A 19,033-nucleotide genomic window follows, 5' to 3' on the forward strand; every position below is an offset into this window, starting at 1 on the left:
TTTAAAACCATTATTTGTGAGCACTAAAGAGACATTACATCTCAGACTCCTCATCAATAATACAGCCCCAAACTCAGTTGGAACTGAAAAAACTGCCATAGTTCCAATTAAAGGCAATAAAAGACATGATCTGCATTCTCTCTCTGCCTTCCCTTGAGCTTCAGGCCTGGAAACCATGCATTTTGGAATCCTAGCAGTAATGTAATAAAATCTCATCCTTGTTTATGTTCTTCTCTGAGCTTTTCCTTTTATGGAGAATAAATAAGCAAATCTCACAGGGAGCCCAATACCAAGTAAAGTTGTCAGCTGGAGTGTTTGTCATATTTCAATCAAAGCCAGAGCCAGCCAGCTATCTTCATCCAGCACTCTCTACATTCTCGAGGACCAGAATTAATGAATTAGCTATTGATTAAATTCCACTCTAGCAAATCCACCAAGGCAAATAAATGAACTACCCAGGGCACGTGTAGGCCATGGCCAGACATGTCTGGGCTATTGATCAGTAGTTAGTATTCTTTGGGGATATAGAAGCAGCTGATAATAATATGACAAGTACAGAATATGCAATGCAGAAACAGTTTGTTTCTGGAGAAGCAACTTATAAAGCTAGAAGGGTCCATCTGATCTTTCTACAGCTGTGTTCTACGGTATCTCTGGTTTATATATATTAGGAAAATCATGCAGAAGAACTTGAACCACAGATGATGTAGTCAAAAGCAAGGAAAAATTAAAGGCCAGGGACAAGGATGAGTCCTAGCATTCTATATATATGATCCAACACTCTTGTGTGCTCTCTGTACATGTTATTGAAATATATAAAAGTTAAATTTTGGTTACTGCTGCATTTTACCTAAAATAGAAAAGGAATATAAGAAATGTATGTTTCATAAGACACCAGATTATTTTCAGTGCTATAGAAGTAAACCTAGTCTACCAAGAGTTTTGTAGGAGGATTTTGCGTTTGATTTTGCAGATTGCTAGCATAAAAAAAGATTTTTAAAAACCAAAATAGAAACATAATTAACAAGTATACATTGCCAGAAGTATAATGCAATTACACAAACAATAACCTGCACACAGGAGGCTGAGGGCTTTGGTGTTGGTATATTTTGATTAATGGCTTGGCAGCTTATACCTGCTCGTTAAGAGTCTTGCCTTCGGATATTGTTATTCTGCTACTACGATGGATCATTTTAAGAAAGGAAAGATTTTGTATGCCAATATTTGGATGTGAGTGATTTCTAACAAGTTTTTGCTAGATCTCTGACCGGGGAAAAAATAAAAATAAAAAGTCAGCCAAAGGCATTGTAATAAAGAAAAATATGGTGCTGCTTACAGTCTATCTTTCCCACTGATTACAACCAGAAAGTTCTGCATACATCACAAAACATGACTATCTGAGGACTTTGAAAAGGCAATAACAGGCTGATCAGGAAAGGAAACACACATGGAAGAATGAAATGTTATGGAATAATTTTCCCATTTTTCTCTCTCTGTTATCAAACTGTGAACTGGGCAAGTGAAATCTTAAAGAAAGTCAATCTTTCTGGCCAGAGTACCTGGAACAAAAAAACTTTACAAGCCAGAGAGTGTAGGGGAAATTTCCATTTTGTTTTGTCCCCCCCCACCACCTCCTTGGGTCTATCCCTGAGGATAATTCCAGTGAAGGAGGAGCTCTGTGGTAGTTGTGGCCAAACAGAAATCCAAAATCTCAAGGAAACTCATTTATTTTAATTCAGAGGAACCATAAAAAGGGCCCTTGAGGGGCAAAGAATATGGGTGGGTGGGGAATAAGACTCTGTTACATTTTTTCTATTTTCCTATCACCTGATTGACCCAAAGAGCAGTTCCACTTCTGCAAACTGTGAGGCAGGAGGACATCCCAACTTCCAAGAGAAACTATCATTTTAGCCAACCTTTTAGGAAAGGAAATCTAACATAAGTATAAAGTGAGGAAGAAATCTCAGAGAAAGCTGGAAGGTTTCCTCAGTCTATAAGTGAATCAATACAAGCACCGAATCAACGTTAAGCAGCATATTTATAGTTGCCCATTGCATAGCATATTCAAAGGGTGTAGCAAAGTGATGAATTCTGAACTTTTGTACAATTCTCCAGCTAAATCTCAAACAATTCACTGAGAAAAAGCATGCTTGGGACAGATGTAAAGTAGCACAGAACAGATTTTGAAAAATGAATTGATTGTTTTAGCTACTGACAAAGCAAGACAGAATTTGTAGTGTGAAGCTAACCAGTTGATCACCAGCTTTAGAAAAAAAAAAAAAACCCAAAACATAAAACCAACATTCTTCAGACGATTGTAATAGGACTCAAATTATTACAACCTAATATTCAAAATGTCCAGAAAATAATTCTAAATCACTCAAAATTACACTAATCAAAAAAGTCTGGAGAGGTTATATTATTATCTGACAAAATAGATTTAAGAACAAGGAAATCATGAAGAAAAAAGAGATCACAAAAAATTTAAAAGGTCAGTTGAGCAAGAAAAGAAGCCTCAATGTGCATATAACCAACGATAAAACATTAAAATACATGAATCAAAAATTACATCTGAAGAAGAAACAAATAAATCCACAGTTAAATTTGAAAATTTCAAATCTCCTCTTACAATAATGGACAGAACAACCAGAGGAAAATCAGTCTATGTGCTGATGATCTGAATGTTACACTCATTCAACTTGCATTTATAAAACTGACAAAAACTTAATACACATTCTCCTCAAGTGTGCAATGGACACTTACCAAAAGAGATCATATTCTGTGTCATGAAACAAATCTTAGTTAATTTAAAAGAATTGAAGTCACAAAATTATGTTTTCAGACCATAAGAGAATTATGACTAGAAATCCATTCAGAAATATCTGGAAAATGCAAAATGCTTGAAAATAAATAATCTCTTTTCAAATAATCTATAGCTGAGGAAGGTTAATGGGAAACTACAAAAATCTAGATAAATGAGATGAGAATTCAGCATTCCAAAAAATTGTGTGAGTCAAACAGAAGTAGGGCTTTAGAGGAAAATTCATAGCAGTATGTCTGGATAGTAAAAGAAGAAAAAGAAGGAGAAGAAAGAAAAGGAGTATGAAAAGGAGGAGCAGAGGAGAAAAAAAAATCTCAAATCAATAACCTAACCTTTTCTCATCAAGAAACTAGAGAAAGAACAACAAAGCTAGAACAAGGAAGAAAACAATAAAAAGCAGAGCAGAAATTAATGAGATGGCAAATAGAAAATGTAGAAAATCAATAAAACCAACATGTTTTTCTGAAAGGATCTACAAAATTGATCAAACTCTTGGGTGACCAAGCAAGAAAGGACACTTGTTACCAATATTGAAAATAAAAATGTGCAAATCAAATCAGACTCTGCAGACAACTGTCTGAGCTGGGCATGGTGGCACGTGCCTATAATCCCAGCAACTCTTCAAGCCAAGGCAGGAGGAACATGAGTTCAAGGCCAACCTGGGCAACATAGCAAGGGCCCATCTTAAACAAATAAGCAAATCACTACTTTCTGCCCACATATTTGACAAATTTGGTGAAAATAGTCAATTCTTTGTACATACATGATAACAAACTTTACTTGAAAAAAAATAGCCTGAATCATTTTGTTTTTAAATTTTTTGAGACAGAGAGAGAGAGAGAGAGAGAGAGAGAGAGAGAGAGAGAGAGAGAGAGAGAGAGAATTTTTTAATATTTATTTTTTAGTTATTGGCGGACACAACATCTTTGTTTTTATATGTGGTGCTGAGGATCGAACCCAGGCCGCACACATGCCAGGCGAGGGTGCTACCACTTGAGCCACATCCCCAGCCCCTGAATCATTTTAAATTATTAAGAAAACTGAATTCTGAGTTCAAAATCTTTTTCCAAGGAAAACTTCATAAAAAAGTAAATTTCACTGGTAAGTTCTACCAACACTTAAGAAATAAATAATAACTTTTTAAAGATAATCTCTTCTACAAAATATGAGAAAGGAATATTTCTCAACTCATTTTATGGGGACAGAATCACCATGATTCCCAAAATAGAGAAAGAAAAAAGACACAGTCTGATGTATTTCATGAGTATAGATAAAGAAGATAATAGTAAATTGCATCTATCAGTATGTAAAAAAGAAAATATGCCACAACCAAGTGGGGTTTATACATAGACTATAGATTAGTTAATTATTTGCAAACCAATCAATATAATTAACCATCCTATGAATTTAAAAAGTGTAAAAAAACATTTGACAAAATTTCATATCCATAATAAAAACTTTCAGCAAATTAAAAATAAAAGGTTAATTCTTCAAACTGATGAAAGGCATCTCCCGAAATGCATAGGTAACATCATGTTTAATGGCAAAAGATTGAAAACTTGCTTTCAAAGATTGGTAACAAGTCAAGGATATGCTTCTATCACCTTGCTGAACTAGATGGTGCAATATGGAAGGAAGAAGAAATAAAAGGCACATGGATTGAAAAGAAGAAATGTAAGTTTACACAAAAGCCTGTATATAAATGTTTATGGTTATTTTATTTGTAGTCATGAAAAGCAGAAATCTACTCCAAACTATGAACAAATTATGGTGCTTTCATATAATAGAATATACTTCACAGTGAAAAGTAACAACTGTAATATGAGAAATAAATCTTCCATGCATTACACTAAGTTAAAGAACCCAGACATAAACTGCTATTTATATATATTACAATATGGAAAGGCAAAAATTGTGGAAATTAGAACAGAGCAGCATTCGCTTAGTTTGGGAAAGGATGGCAGAGGAGTTGGCAGTAAGAGGACACCATGAGGGAATATTTTGACATTGTGGAACCGGTTAATATTTTGATTAGGGTGGTGTTTCCATACTCTATGTATTTGTCAAAACTCTTAGAACTGTGGAGCAGTAAGAATTAATTTTACTGGGAGTTAACTAAAAATAAAACACTTTTGAAATCTAAGAGAATAAATAAACAAGTTCAGGAAACCAGAATCTTTTCAGAAGTTTTTAAATTGTTATCATAAATAGGCTGCCTTCTTCACATACTTGTCAGTTTTTAATAGAATCTATATTTTTTCTCTTTGTCTATCTTAAACTGTTTATACTCAAAACTCATATTTCATTGAAATTTGGTTGACTATGGCATATTGAGAACATTTTTTAAAATTCATTTTTATTTTTTTAAAAATTGACATATAACCTTGTGTGGTTTTTTTTCTTTGAGGTTCTATTTTTTTTCTAGAGTGTGCTGAAGTATATATACATTGTGGAATAGTTAAATCTAGCTAGTCAGCTGATGCACCTAACATAGTTCTCATTTTTATGATGAGGGGACTTTACAGGTACTCTCCATAGCTTTCAATATTATGACATATTTTCATTAACTATAATCACATTGCTATATAAAAAATCTAAGAAGAACATGGGGAGATATTGGTAAATGAACAGTTTTTTAAACTAGAAATTTTGAAGGCACTATATTATCCTTTACCAGTGAATACTGCTGTTTAAAATCTGATGACTAGAGTCAAATTCCCAATTCATATGTATTTAATCTGTATTTTCTTCCTGGAAGTTTTTTGAAGGTGTTTTTAAAACTTGGTATTGAGCAAATTCCTGATAAAATCCCTTTATACACAATTCTTTTTCAGCCATTCAGTATTGCCATTTTGGGCATCTTTTAATCTATACATCAGTGATTTTGGTTCTGGGATATTTTCTTAGCATCTTTCTTTGATTATCTTTTCTTTTGTTTCCTTTTTCTGCAATCTTATTTTTCAAGTGTTAGATTTCCCAGATGGTTTTTAATTTTCTTTTTTAAATGTCCTTGTTTTCAATTGCACTTTCAGAGACATTCTCTCAAAATTTCATCCAACCTTTCAATCCAGTTTTCATATTTCTAATATCCATGAAGCTCACCCCCATCCTTCCAACTTTGATTATTCCTTTTTAGAAAAGTATCCTGTTTTGTTGCATGGATAGAGGATTTCCTTCTTTTTTTTCTTTGAGGTTCTATTTTTTTTTTCTCATACATATTGTTTCCGGGTCTTCTAAATCATGTCTTTATTTTGATCTACTTATTTTTTAAGAGTAATGCATTAAAATAAGATGACTAGCTTTACAGACAAGTGAGACTCATTGATTGACATACTTCCCCCCTGAATGTCCAGTGGGTGAACAGCTTTTATATCCTTAAAGGATCGCTAACTGCTAGTAACTGGAAATATTTTAATTTGAGTCATTTGTTCAATCTAAAGAAGAATGTTCAGGTTCCAGTAAGGAGGCATTTATGGCTGAACACTAGCTTTTGAGAGCAGAGCTGGGAAAAGTAGTCAAGTGCTCCACCATCCATGTTAGTCCTGCTTTCTCTTTGCTTTTATCTCTATCCTTCATCTCAGATTCCCTGTGCCTTATATCCCTAGTTCTTACTGCCTTTGTTAAGTTTCTCTGAAGAATAAATGTCTTCTCGCCTGGTGGAGGGACTTTGCCATGCAGGTGGAAAGAAATAGACAAGGGGATGCAGGTGTAGTGATAAGAGACCAGGGTTGCTTCTTGCCCTTTTTTCCTTAAGGCTTTTATCTAATCTCCTGAGTTCAGGTTAGAACCTTACCCACTCCCTGCCTCTTCAAAAATCCTTAAAGCCTCTATGTGCTCAGCCACTTAGAGTTTCTGCAGGAAAATTAGGTTCTTCCTGTCCCAACCATTATACTTTGGTTGTAAACTTCTCCAGTGTACTTTATCATTTGCCTCTCCCTTAGAGACACTGATTTCAAAATGGTATGGAAATCTCTTGTTGATGCTTCTTTCGCTGTCCTTGCTCTTGTTGTACAATGTTCTTTTAAATGATCTTGCCATTAATTTAATGTATTTGGGTGTAATCAATTTTTAACCACAACAAAAGTGTTTTTCCTTCATTATCACCTAAAAGAATCATCTTAAAGGAAAAAGCACCCTAGAGACACAGACACATTTGTTCAGTTTCTCATAAAGCTTAGAGATTATTTTTAGCTCCACATAAATATATAATTTAAGACATACCCCTTTATGTCATTCACCTGGGTTTGAATCAGGGGATGCTAGCAGACAAGAATTTGACAATATCCACCTACCTAACTGTAATTCTTCCTTGAATTTTTCTAGACAGAACTCAAATGTCATATCTTCCAGGATGCCACTGATAACCTGGGTAGGATTTGGAATTTTCCTCTTTATGCTCTTCTTACATATTGCCAACCTCTCTCATGGTGTTATTTGCATTGTTTTATAAACATTTATTTAGGGAAGTGTGTCCCATAGTGGACTAGAACTTTACAAATTTAGAATCATGCCATATTTTTTTGTGTTACTTTTACCTTTTATATTAGAGCCATAAATATGTTTAATTAAGTAATAAATAATGGTCTCTGGTGCTCATTTAACTTGACTACTTCCTTCCTGCATGAGAGGCAATCCCATGGATACCTGAGTAAAAATTATGAAGGGAATTATTAACTAACTAGCATGTCAAAATCTAGATCAGCATCTATCATGTATTTGATAGAAAATATACTGAAGACAAATTTTTACCAAAAAGAGGTAAGAATCCAGTTACTTGTGTTTTCCAGTATTTGCAGTGACTTAAAAAAAGACCCAGTAATTTCAATCTGTTAGAAAACAATCCTTCAGAATTGAAACATTATACAATGGATGATTATTTTAGTCACTGTATGTATGTGTATATGTGGGTACAAGGGGAATTCATTTGGCTTAGGCAAAAATATAATGTGGGAGTGCTCCAATTTTTTTCTCTAGCTTCAACTTGATATCAAGAGATGAACCATGATCACCTTTGGCTTTGGAAATCATTAAATCTTATTACTTTTAATGATGTATTGTGAAGAGACTCACTTTCAAACTATAGTCATTTCTCAGCACCAAAAGAATACAGAAAAATAGATTCTTCCCAGAATCTGATACAGCTTGTAATGGTTATCCAAAAACAGTGTGCTCTATTTATTTCACATATATGTCTAGCTTCAGGACAATCTGATATATGTGACTCAAGCTTTTTCAAAAGAGATCAAGGTGGTAGTAATTATTCCATTTAAAATCTTATTTGGCTTCACATAAATATTCACTGAAGAACCTATTTAAATAAGGAGACTTTTGTGCATTTAAGTATTTGTTCATAGATTGTTAAATGAGGGAAGTGGTATCAGGGAAGTCAGTTTCAATGTTATTGGATGTCAAATAAAGATGAACATAAGTGAAATGATATAAAATTTGATAAATACACATATTTATAGCAATTTTAAGGGAGACTGTCATGGCTTAAATGTTAACTTTGATTTTTTTCCCATTTTTTTATGATTAGAGTTCTTCAGATTAACTAATAAAAATTTTGGTACCTTGAAGTGATGTGATGAATTACAGGTGTTGGCATATCACTTGGAGTATCTTCCACTGTGGTGATTTGAGTTCCATTGCTTTTCACACAAGCATATTTTGTACAAACTTCAATCTGCAAAAATAGTTTAGAAAAAAGATAGATTCAACCATGTTCAAAATATGGGATTGACAGTGGACTGAATCCAGGTACTTTCATTTCATAAAAATCTCTTAGTTCTCTATGGCCTTTAGGGTTTTGTAAACATTCATTTGTGATGTTAATTGACTCCAGTGGGATAACCTCCAACTACAGTGCAGAATTGGGTTCAGCACAATTGATGTAGTGATTAGAATGGTGATGCTTAGCTCTGGTTCTAACCATTCAGAAAAGTAAAGACTTATTAATCTACTCAGCATCCAGTCAAGGAATGGAAGATGCTCAGGTGACAGTTTGCAAGCATAATAGGTTATCACTGCATCCTGCTCTCTAGATCTATAACCCAGTAGTGTAATGATGATATCCTCTGGAAGCCTTGACACTTTACAACAAATAGCCTAAATGCTAATGTCTAATGGAAGAAAAATGAAGCCTGGAGAAGACTTCCAATATGGCTGAGCTATTTTATATCCATTTGTTCCAGCTGCAATGGTCCTTTTTACCTTAATCACAGCAGAAAATCATCATTCACCCCTTTAATTCTGCCACCTAATTTGAATAAAAACTGAGGAGGGTGGAATAACTAAAGATTAGAAATGGGGTTTATCAAAAATGAGTAACACAAAGGAATATAAGTAGTAAGAGGAGAGGTACATGAAAATACAAAAGACTGTGACTGGAATATCTACAAGGCAACACAATTCTGCTCTCAATTAAAAAATCAGCCAAACATGAGCCAGTACAAAGATGGGCTTTTTCCAGCATAGGGTTTTTTAAAAATGTTTTTATTAGTGCATTCTAGCTATAAGTACCAGTGGAGTTCATTTTGACATAATGATACATGCATGGAAAATATTTGGCTGTTTTAATTCCCAGTTCTTCCTCTTTGGCTCCCCTCCTCCCTTCTCTTATTCTCCTCCCTCTATAATACTGCTCTTCTATTTATTCATTTATTTTTTAAAACTAGTGTCCAGTATAGATTTTAAGAATTTACCAAATTGTATATTTTGTTTATAAGCTTTGACTTCCTGAAATAATATTTTCTTCACTCATTTGCGCATGTGGCATTTTTTTTTATCTCTTAAAACTTGGAATCTAATAAGATTTTCATTTTCTTAAGGGAAAGGTCTATTTTTATATGCCTTAGGATTCCCTATATTTATTTCTACTTTTAAAGTCAAAGACCCTGAAATGGCCTATGAGCTAGACTTCAGGTGGTTAATGCACTCTCTGAAATTTCATGCTAAATTTTGTCACACAGGTATATAAATATTTTTCTAGGGCAGACTGCATTGACTTCATAAGATTCTCAAAGAGTTCCTAGGGCAAAAAGTTTAAATACAACTGCTCTCACCTAGATGGGGGTCATTGAACATTTGTCGAATGATGAATTGATATATTTCTTTCATCCTCAGATGAAATCCTTCAATATCTTTTTGTCCGTGGCATTTTTATTTAGATTTTTTCTCTTGCATTCTGGATCAAGAATGCTAGGGATGGGTAGACTGTTTGGAGTCATCTAGTCCACTGCCCTTACAAAGGGAAAATGGACGCAAATGAGTTATGTAACTTCCCTGAAGATGTTAAATTAGTAAATAGCAAAAATGGGAATTAGAAAGAACATCTCCCCATTCACAGGCTGATTCTGCTTTGATGTCAATTAAAAAACTAAGGAAAAAGGCAGGTTTGACAAGATTTATTAAGAGCATGTGATTAGCTCCATTTTGTCATTGAGAAATTCCATCACCATCCTCATCACCGTTGTTTTCCAACTTATTATTATCCTCTCTCCAGAGACTCAAGTTGGCCCACAGCAAACAGATTTAATTTTGATCAATTTCCTTATTCCCTCTCCCCTCTCCCACCAAATAAATAATCTGTTACCAAGACAGAAAATATCCACTTAGTGACATAGCGCAACATGTTTTATTTAACATATCCATAAGCTTAACCATCAAAAAAAACAATGTTCTAACCTGAATGTCATAGATAGTGAAGGGAGACAGGTCTCTCAGAATAAACGACCCGGGCATGTTCATTCCAGTCTTGTAGAGCTTATTATTTACATAGACAGAATACTCGGTGACAACGCCATTTGGGTTTGAAGGAGACGTCCAGATGACACGGACTGCTGTACTGTTGATGATGTCAACCTCTGGAGGAAGCATGCCCTGAGGCTCTAGAATTAAAGGAAGAAACTGAATAAACTCCAGCTGTCTCTGAAAAAGCACTTGTTAAACTAAATGCAGATTAGTATTTGGGTTTAGCAAAGGGTCTGCTGCTTATCTGCTCTCCTCTGATGAAGTTATCACAGTCTGTAGCCCTCTGTAAATTGGCTTATTATACTCTCAGTTAGAAACCATAAGAATTGGTGGAAAAATGCTTGATATCACCAGCATAGTGTTAATCTTTAATACTATGTGACCAGTGGGATATGATGACAAATTCTTCACCCATCTGCACCACTAACACATATCTATTATTTGTCTTTTTTCCATCCCTTCACTCCATACCTCCTGGGTGGGGGATGGGGAAGGAAGAAAAGAAAATTTGCTCCTTAAGCAAAAAATAAAACTCAAATACATCGAGGGCTGGTGGAACGTGAAAAATCATTTGATGTTACTAGCTTGTAACTCAAGCAATATGAAGCAATAATGCAATATTGTCATTATGTAAATGATTTTGAATGTTGATTACCATAGGTAATGATGAAATCTAACATTAGGAAAAAAATCTTGCTTAGCGTTAAATTACACAATTATTCAAGCATGTCAGAAATAACTATGCAAAGACCTATTTTTATCATAAGAACCCATCTTAACTAGTTGAAAAATTGTCCTTGTGATTCATCCTATTTTATAAACAAAAGGTGCTGACCTTTGGCATCACAAAGGGAAATGGGTTCCACACTTAAAGAGCTCTGCTAATGACCTGGAACACTTGCTTGGGAGGTAATGATATTATAATGTTTATAATGAGACTTTATAAAGCCAAAAGGATTAGAAAGACCATTCCAAATACATTTCAGATTCACAAGTTGCTTCCCTTTCTTCCTCCCCCTTGCTAACTGGCTTAGAAATGAGTCATAGGCAATTTTTCTCCATGGCTGAACTTCTACGTACCATTGTTGGTGACTCAGAGAGGGTCTTCACTGTGCTTGGCTGCTGTTTGAAAAGTATATTACTTCTGAGAGCAAATTATAAAAAAACAAAACAAAAAAAACTGTTCCTAAATGTCACCATTTATTGATGTGAACTCAGCTCCAAACTAAGCATACAAGGAAAAGAACAGGAGCAAACAGGGCTAATATACTATTATTAGAGACTTTCGCTGCCATTTCAATGGGACCACTTATTGATCTACCACTTGATGACAGCAAGCACTTAAGTATTTTAGCCCCGACCTCCTCTCTTCCAACACCGGAAATTTTATAATGGAGGGATGACTGATATCAACCTCAGCAAAAATCAATCAATTTAATTCGAATCTCTGTAGCCGAGTATCCCATAGAATCTGCACTCACCCCCATCACCAGTGGTCACATGCTGTACTGTGCTATTGATGCTGTGGACTCCATTGAAGACAGAGATGAAAATCCCATAATCTGTGTTGGGATTTAAGTGTCCAATGACATGAGAGTGGGCATCTGGGAGAATTTTCAGAGATTCATTTGAGGTAGAAGAACTCCAAAACAGTGTATAATATTCAACATCTCCTTGTAGGTCTTGAAAAGCTGTTAACAATAAGTGCAGAGCACCATAAATATGGCAAATCTGAAAGGTCTTAGTGGAAATAGATAATAGCTATTTCTAGAAAAGAAAGCTTGTGGGAACTTTGCTTTGGAAAAGATTCTGGAAACTTCTTCATAATGGTGCTGGTGGAGTTAGATTTTTTTTTAACACTTTTTACCTTTTTCCTTATGTCATAATTAATTGCATAGAATCAGATGTAGGAATATAAATTTTTAAATTTACTTTAAAGATTTTAATTTTGCTATTTGTAATTATTCAAATTATTTTCAAAAATTTGATATAACCGATGAAGCCAAATAAAATAAAATAAAAATATATACAATACATGCAACAACTTCTATTTTAAGTAGCATAATTCCTCAGAGAATTTTATGCTAAGACAAATGTGGACATTTCCTGACATAGATCCTGAAGGCATTTTTCAACCTGTTAATAAAATTGCTAAATGATACCTAGAAATACACTTACAGAGATATCATTTTATGTACACTGCCAATGCAGCAGTGGTGTATGGCATGCTTTCTGAAATGGCTGGCTCAGTAGGATCCTAAGATGATGATCAAATTTTTAATCAAAGATCTCAGCCTTTTGTCCTACTTTTCTCCATGAGTTTCTATGGTGTAGGCAAACTCTAAAAACATGCCCAAATCAACCACTATCTGTCCCACAGATATAACCCAATTTCTCTACTCTTATCTTTAAAAAAAAAACAAATTTTTTTCTCTTCTTCCACCCAGTTTCTCTGTTTTTTGTCCTAAGCTCTGCATTTTGTTACCTGCCTCTTATCATTCTCAAAGAGACCATAAGAAGGGTCATATGCTCTAGTATATGTAGCATACTAGATGTGTGCTAGACATACATAAATATATATATATATATATATACACACACACACACACAGATATATATATATATATATAGTAGACATATACATATGTCATATGCTTTAGTATAAGTAGTACATTACTTTATTTGCATTGATATTATTTTAAGGACCTTAATCAGGAAACTGTTACCTTGATTTTGTTAGGGTGGGGATGAAGTCTTGGTTTACAAGCCTCCTGAAATTACAAGTCAGATTAGGTATCCAAACCAGGTCAAGAACTAGTCCAAGGATCAAGGATCAAGAGGGAAAGTTGGCATTTCTAAGATTATTAAGTGTGATCTCTCATATGTGAGATCCTAATGAAGTAACAGAGCTTTGGGAACTCTAAGATTTTAAGTACACTTTTACATTAAGATCTTGGCAGTATTGCATAAAAAATAACACTAAATTTCTATTTTTCCTAAGCACACTACTACTTTCACTTTATCTCTAGCAATATTTGAAAAGGTGATAAGCCAGTATAATCAGAAGACTTTATATAAGTAGACCTTTCACTGCTAATTTGGAAAACTGGGGGATTGAGATGTCTCCTTTCTCTGATGACAAAAAAAATGTAAACAAGTTTAATAGTAAGTGTGTTATTACTCATTGGCAGGAATACCTATTGCTACACTTTAATATTTTCCTAAATAACAGTATCAGTCAAGGGCTGGAAAACCACACATATTGTGAGTGCAAAATTCCTTCATTCACTGGCTTACAATATTATTACACATTCATTTTTGGCTTGTGTCTTTTAATAGAAAGTGAACTAGTTTTGAAATTTATGTTGCATTTTAGTTTGAGTGGGTTGATTAGAAAGTCAAGACCTAAGATATAATATCAATGAAGTGCTTTTAAACTCTACTAATAAACATAAATGGATTTTATTTGGATTATTAAATATGCCTGATACTTCTTCTATCAAGTTCAATTACTATAGTTAGATAGACATTACTAAATACATTGGTACTATCACCACAAGTTCAAGGTCAAGATGAGGCAATGAGCATACATTAAAGCCTGGATGAAATCCCATTAAATGCCCATTCTTAGCTACGTACCATATGTCAGCCCCTTTAAAGTAGAACAGATTCTGTTGTCCTGAAGAAGATAGGAAAAGATGGTGGTTCTATTCTACTGTCTTTGTCTCACTGCATACAACAGAGGCTCTTGTGACCAGAAAAAGGCTACATCTTTGGATAAGTGCCATATTTCTGCCCTGTCCTGTTTTTTGCCAATATCTGCTTCAATACTCCTCTTTCTTCATTCATGTAGACTTTACTGTTCAGAGTCCAAATCACAGAAAAACTTAAATATGCAGATCTTTATATTCCTGATCATCACATGAGAAGTTCTGGGAGTGTGCACATAGAAGTATACTTAGTGTTCAAATAAGGTCTTTAAATTTCAGAAAGCTCTTACCATTGAACTGTTTGAGAAGCAGAGGATATCCTTAGTTCAATAGACCAGCACAAAATTAAAGTCTACTGACCTTGAATTTATGTCTCAGAGAGGAAGGCTATTAAAACTGAAATAGCTAGGATGAGGAGGCAAGTAAATTTTACCTTTCCTATTGAGAAAACTGGATCTGAATGCATTTCTCCTTTTTTAAAACATTCATTGCATAAGGCAAATACTGTCTATAACCTTCAAAGACAGAATTTCTTTCCACATATATCCCCTTTTTCTTTTCTCACATTTTTAATTGATGCACTATAATTCCATAGTTGATGGGATTTATTGTTACATATTTGTGCATGCATAAACTATAACCATATAATTTGGCCAATATCACTCTCCAGCATTTCCTCTCTTCCTCCCCATACCCCATCCCTTGGTCTTTTTCCTCTACTGATCTCTTTGATTTTTTAAGAGATCCACCCCCTTCTTTGTTTTCCTTTTTAGCTTCCTCATCTGGGAGAAAATATACAACCTTTAATCTTCTGAGTTTGATTTATTTTGCTTAACATGTTCCATTTTTCTGCAAATGCAATTATTTCATTTAAAAAATATTTATTTTTTAGTTGTAGGTGGACACAATATCTTTATTTCACTTTTAGTTGGTGCTGAGGATCAAACCCAGTGCCTCACATGCACGAGGGGAGCGCTCTACCTCTGAGCCAAAACCCCAGCCCCAATTTTTTATTTATGCTGAATAAATTCCATCGTGAATATATTGCATGATTTCCTTATTCATTCATCTATTGATGGGCATAGAGGCTGGTTCCATAATTTAGCTATTGTGAATTGTGCTGCTATAAACATGGGTATGCATGCATCACTGTAGAAAGATGCCTTTAATTCTTCATGGTCAATACTAAGAAGTGGTATAACTGGGTCATTCGGTGGTTCCATGCATAGTCTTTTGAGGAGCCTCCCTACTGATTTCCATAGAGGTTGTACTAATTTATGATCCCACCAAGAGTGTAAATGTGTTCATTTTTCTTCATGTCCTCTCCAGGATTTATTACTATTTGTGTTTTTGATGACTGGTGTAAGATGAAATCTCAGTGTAGTTTTGATTAATATTTCCCTAAATGTTAATTATGTTGAACATTTTTTTCATGTAATTGTTGACCATTTGTATTTCTCCTTTTGATAAGTGTCTATTTAGTTCATTTGTCTATTTACTAATTTTATTTTCTGCTGTAAAGTTTTTTGAGCTCTTTATGTATTCTAGATATTAATCGTCTGTCAGAGATTAATGTCAGAGAGGCAGATATTTTTCTCCCATTCTGAGGTTTTACAATTTACATTGTTTCCTTTAATGTGCAGAAGTTTTTAATTTAATGCCATTTCATTTATTAATTCTTGGCATTATTTCCTGGGCTATAGGGGTCCTATTGAGAAAGTGGTTGCCTGTGCCTAAAGGCTAGAGTGTTGATCCTGTTTTCTTCTAGGAGTTGCATAGTTTCTTGTCTAATACCTTGATGTTTGATCCATTTTAAGTTGATTTGTGCAGTGGGAGAGATAGGGTATATTTTCATTCTTCTAAACATTGATAACCAGTTTTCCCAGCACTGTCTTTTCTTTAATGTATATTTTTGGTACGTCTGTCAAGATTCAGATAACTTTCTTCATATGGGTTTGTCTCATCTTCTATTCTGTACCGTTGGTCCATGTGTCTTTTTAAATGCCAGTATCATGCAGTTTTGTTATTGTAGCTCTGAAGTATAATTTGAAGTTATGTATTGTGATGTCTCCAGAATTGCTTTTTTGGCTTAGTTATTCTGGGTGTTTTATTCTTCCATATAAATTATAGGACTATTTTTTCCAGTTCTGGGAAGAATGTCATTGGCGTTTTCATGGGGATTGCATTGAATTTGTATATGGCTTTTGATAGTATAGCCATTTTACTAATATTAATTCTGCCTATTCATTAACATGGAGGTCTTTCCATCTTCTGAGATCTGCCTTAATTTCTTTTTCAATGTTCTGTAGTTTTCATCATACAGGCTTTTTGTATCCTTGGTTAGATTTATTCCTAGGTATTTTATTTTAGTTTTGAGGCTTCATGAATGGAATTGTTTTCTTGATTTTATTCTCAGAAAATTCATGATTGGTATGTAGGAAGTTATCTATTTTTGTATGTTGATTTTCTAACCTGATATTTTGCCAAACTTGTTTGTTAGCTTTAGCAGTTTTTTGGTGGAGTTTTGTGGATCTTCTCTGTGTAGAAACATAATATATGAAAAGAGGAATAATTCAAATTCTGCCTTTCATACTCTTATTCCTTTTATTTCCTTCTCTTTCCCAATTGCTTGGACTAGAATTTCTAGCACTAAATTGAATAGGAGTAGAGATGGTGGAAATCCTTGTCTTTTCCCAAATTTTAAAGGAAATGTTTTCAGTTTTCCCCCATTTACTATGAGGTTGGCTTTGGGATTCTCATAAATGGCCTTTATTATATTGAGTTATTCTTCTATTCCTGATTCTTCAGTGTTTTAATCATTAATGGGTGCTGAATTTTGTGGAAGGCTTTATCTGCCTCTATTGTGATTACTAGGTGATTTGTCCTTAATTCTGTTAATATGATGAATTATATTTATTGATTTGTATACATTAAACCATCCTTGCATTTCTTGAATAAAATCTGATTATGGTGTACCACCTTCTTAATTTGTTGTTGAACATGATTTTTTAATATTAAATATTTTTGCTTCTAAGTTCATCAGGAATGTTGGTCTCTAATTTTATCCTCTATGTTTCCTTATCTGGTTTTTGAATGAGTGTGATACTGGCTTCAAGAATGAATTTGGGAATGTTCCATCTCTTTCTATTTCATTAAATAATTTGAGGAGTATTGGCAATAGTTCTTCTTTATGGGTTTGGTAGAATTCAGCTGAGAATCCATCTGGTCCTGTGCTTTGTTGTTGTTGTTGTTGTTAGAAGGCTTTTTATTACTGCTTATATCTCACTACAAGATATTGATCTGTTTAAGTTTTCTATGTCCTCTTGATTCAGTTTTAGGAGACCATATTTTTCTAGAAATGTACCCATTTCTAGGTTTTCCAATTTATTGGATATAAGTTTTCAAAATAATCCCTAATGATCTGCTAGTATATCCCTTTTTTTCTATGAGAAGGGAATGGAGGTTTTGTAGAACAGTTGTATGGTATTCCCTCAAAATAACAAAACCCACAAGCTTTTATGAAAAGGATGCCTCTGTGAAACAGGTGTTTCATAAAAACAGAGAATCATAAAGATAGAGACATGAAGATGGAGACCTGAAAGGATATACTTTATAAGAATGGAAATCAAGAAACCATAAAAAGCAATGGTAGAATTAAAATCTACATCAAAAGTAATAACTAGCAGAGTTGAAAATGAATAATATAAAAAATGAATAGGAAATGATTATGAAGTCAATCAAAGTCAAAATTATAGACATTGAGAACAGAGAATGGAAAAATCTAACTTGAAAAATAAATGTAATAAATATTCATGGATATAAAACATTCCATTAAACCTTACCCTCAATGAAGACATATGCATGCAAACTGAATAGAGTGATATAGTTTTGCCTAAAATGATGGCAATGTATCCACGTGTATACACACCATGGAATACTGTGACATTTCAAAGGAAAACTGAAAATTAAGGATAATCCACAAAGAACACAAAAACTAGATAAGCCTCAACTTCTCTTTTGGAACATCAAATGTTGAAAGACAATGGAACAATTTCAACAAGTTTTGAAGAAAAATATTTTAATCCCCAAATTTCAGGCACATCTAAATGGTTATATGCAAAACAACCTGAAAGTTTTCTTAATAGATGCAAACATTAAGAGAATGTGCAAAGATGACAGTAATATTTCCTTGTATAGGCAAAAGTTAACAGAATACACAACTAATCTTTTTAACTTTCATGATGAAACTTTCAAATAACATTCTTCAAAGAGCAAAAAGATGTATCAAGATCCAGAACTTAAGATTGGGGAAGTTAAAGAATTAACGGTAAGTACTAAAGCCATTTTGAGCAAATAGCTGTATATTATATAAGAACAAAAATAATGATAATTTTTACAACAAATGTTGAAAATGGCAGGTGAGATAGGCAACAAAAGGAACAGTACATTAAAGTCTTTACTATACATAAAGCTGAAAGACTTGGAAAAAATAGAGAAGTACATCACCACTAATAGCATAAACAAAATACATATTATATACAACAGAGGATAAAACTATTGGCAAAGGTTCCTAGAATTCATCAATCCTAATGGTTTTCTCATTTTGTCAAATAGCTATAATACATTCTGAGCCCCTTGCATCAGGATAAAGTCATGTGATCATTTCATGTTATTTTTGGACTAAGGTATTAAAGAACAATTGCCTATCTCTAATATTTCTACTTTTCCCATTTAGGGGAGGCTCCAAGTCTTT

The 19,033-nt window shown here is 33.8% G+C and overlaps 1 protein-coding gene across 12 annotated transcripts in view; it reads right to left on the bottom strand.

Moving 5' to 3' along the window:
* The window catches only part of Ush2a (usherin), a 738,328-nt gene that overhangs the window by 192,829 nt on the left and 526,466 nt on the right, over nt 1-19,033 (bottom strand). For 11 of the 12 annotated variants that reach the window (XM_078022812.1, XM_078022814.1, XM_078022813.1 and 8 more), the window contains 3 exons: nt 12,052-12,261; nt 10,505-10,707; nt 8,392-8,504 (listed from right to left, as the gene is read on the bottom strand). In XM_078022812.1, coding sequence (XP_077878938.1) covers nt 8,392-8,504; nt 10,505-10,707; nt 12,052-12,261 — 526 coding nt within the window. The remainder of the gene's footprint in view (nt 1-8,391; nt 8,505-10,504; nt 10,708-12,051; nt 12,262-19,033) is intronic. The other variant, XM_078022816.1, reaches the window with a different exon arrangement.

This window comes from Ictidomys tridecemlineatus, chromosome 10 (assembly GCF_052094955.1).
Source record: "Ictidomys tridecemlineatus isolate mIctTri1 chromosome 10, mIctTri1.hap1, whole genome shotgun sequence".
NCBI classification, from domain to species: domain Eukaryota; kingdom Metazoa; phylum Chordata; class Mammalia; order Rodentia; family Sciuridae; genus Ictidomys; species Ictidomys tridecemlineatus.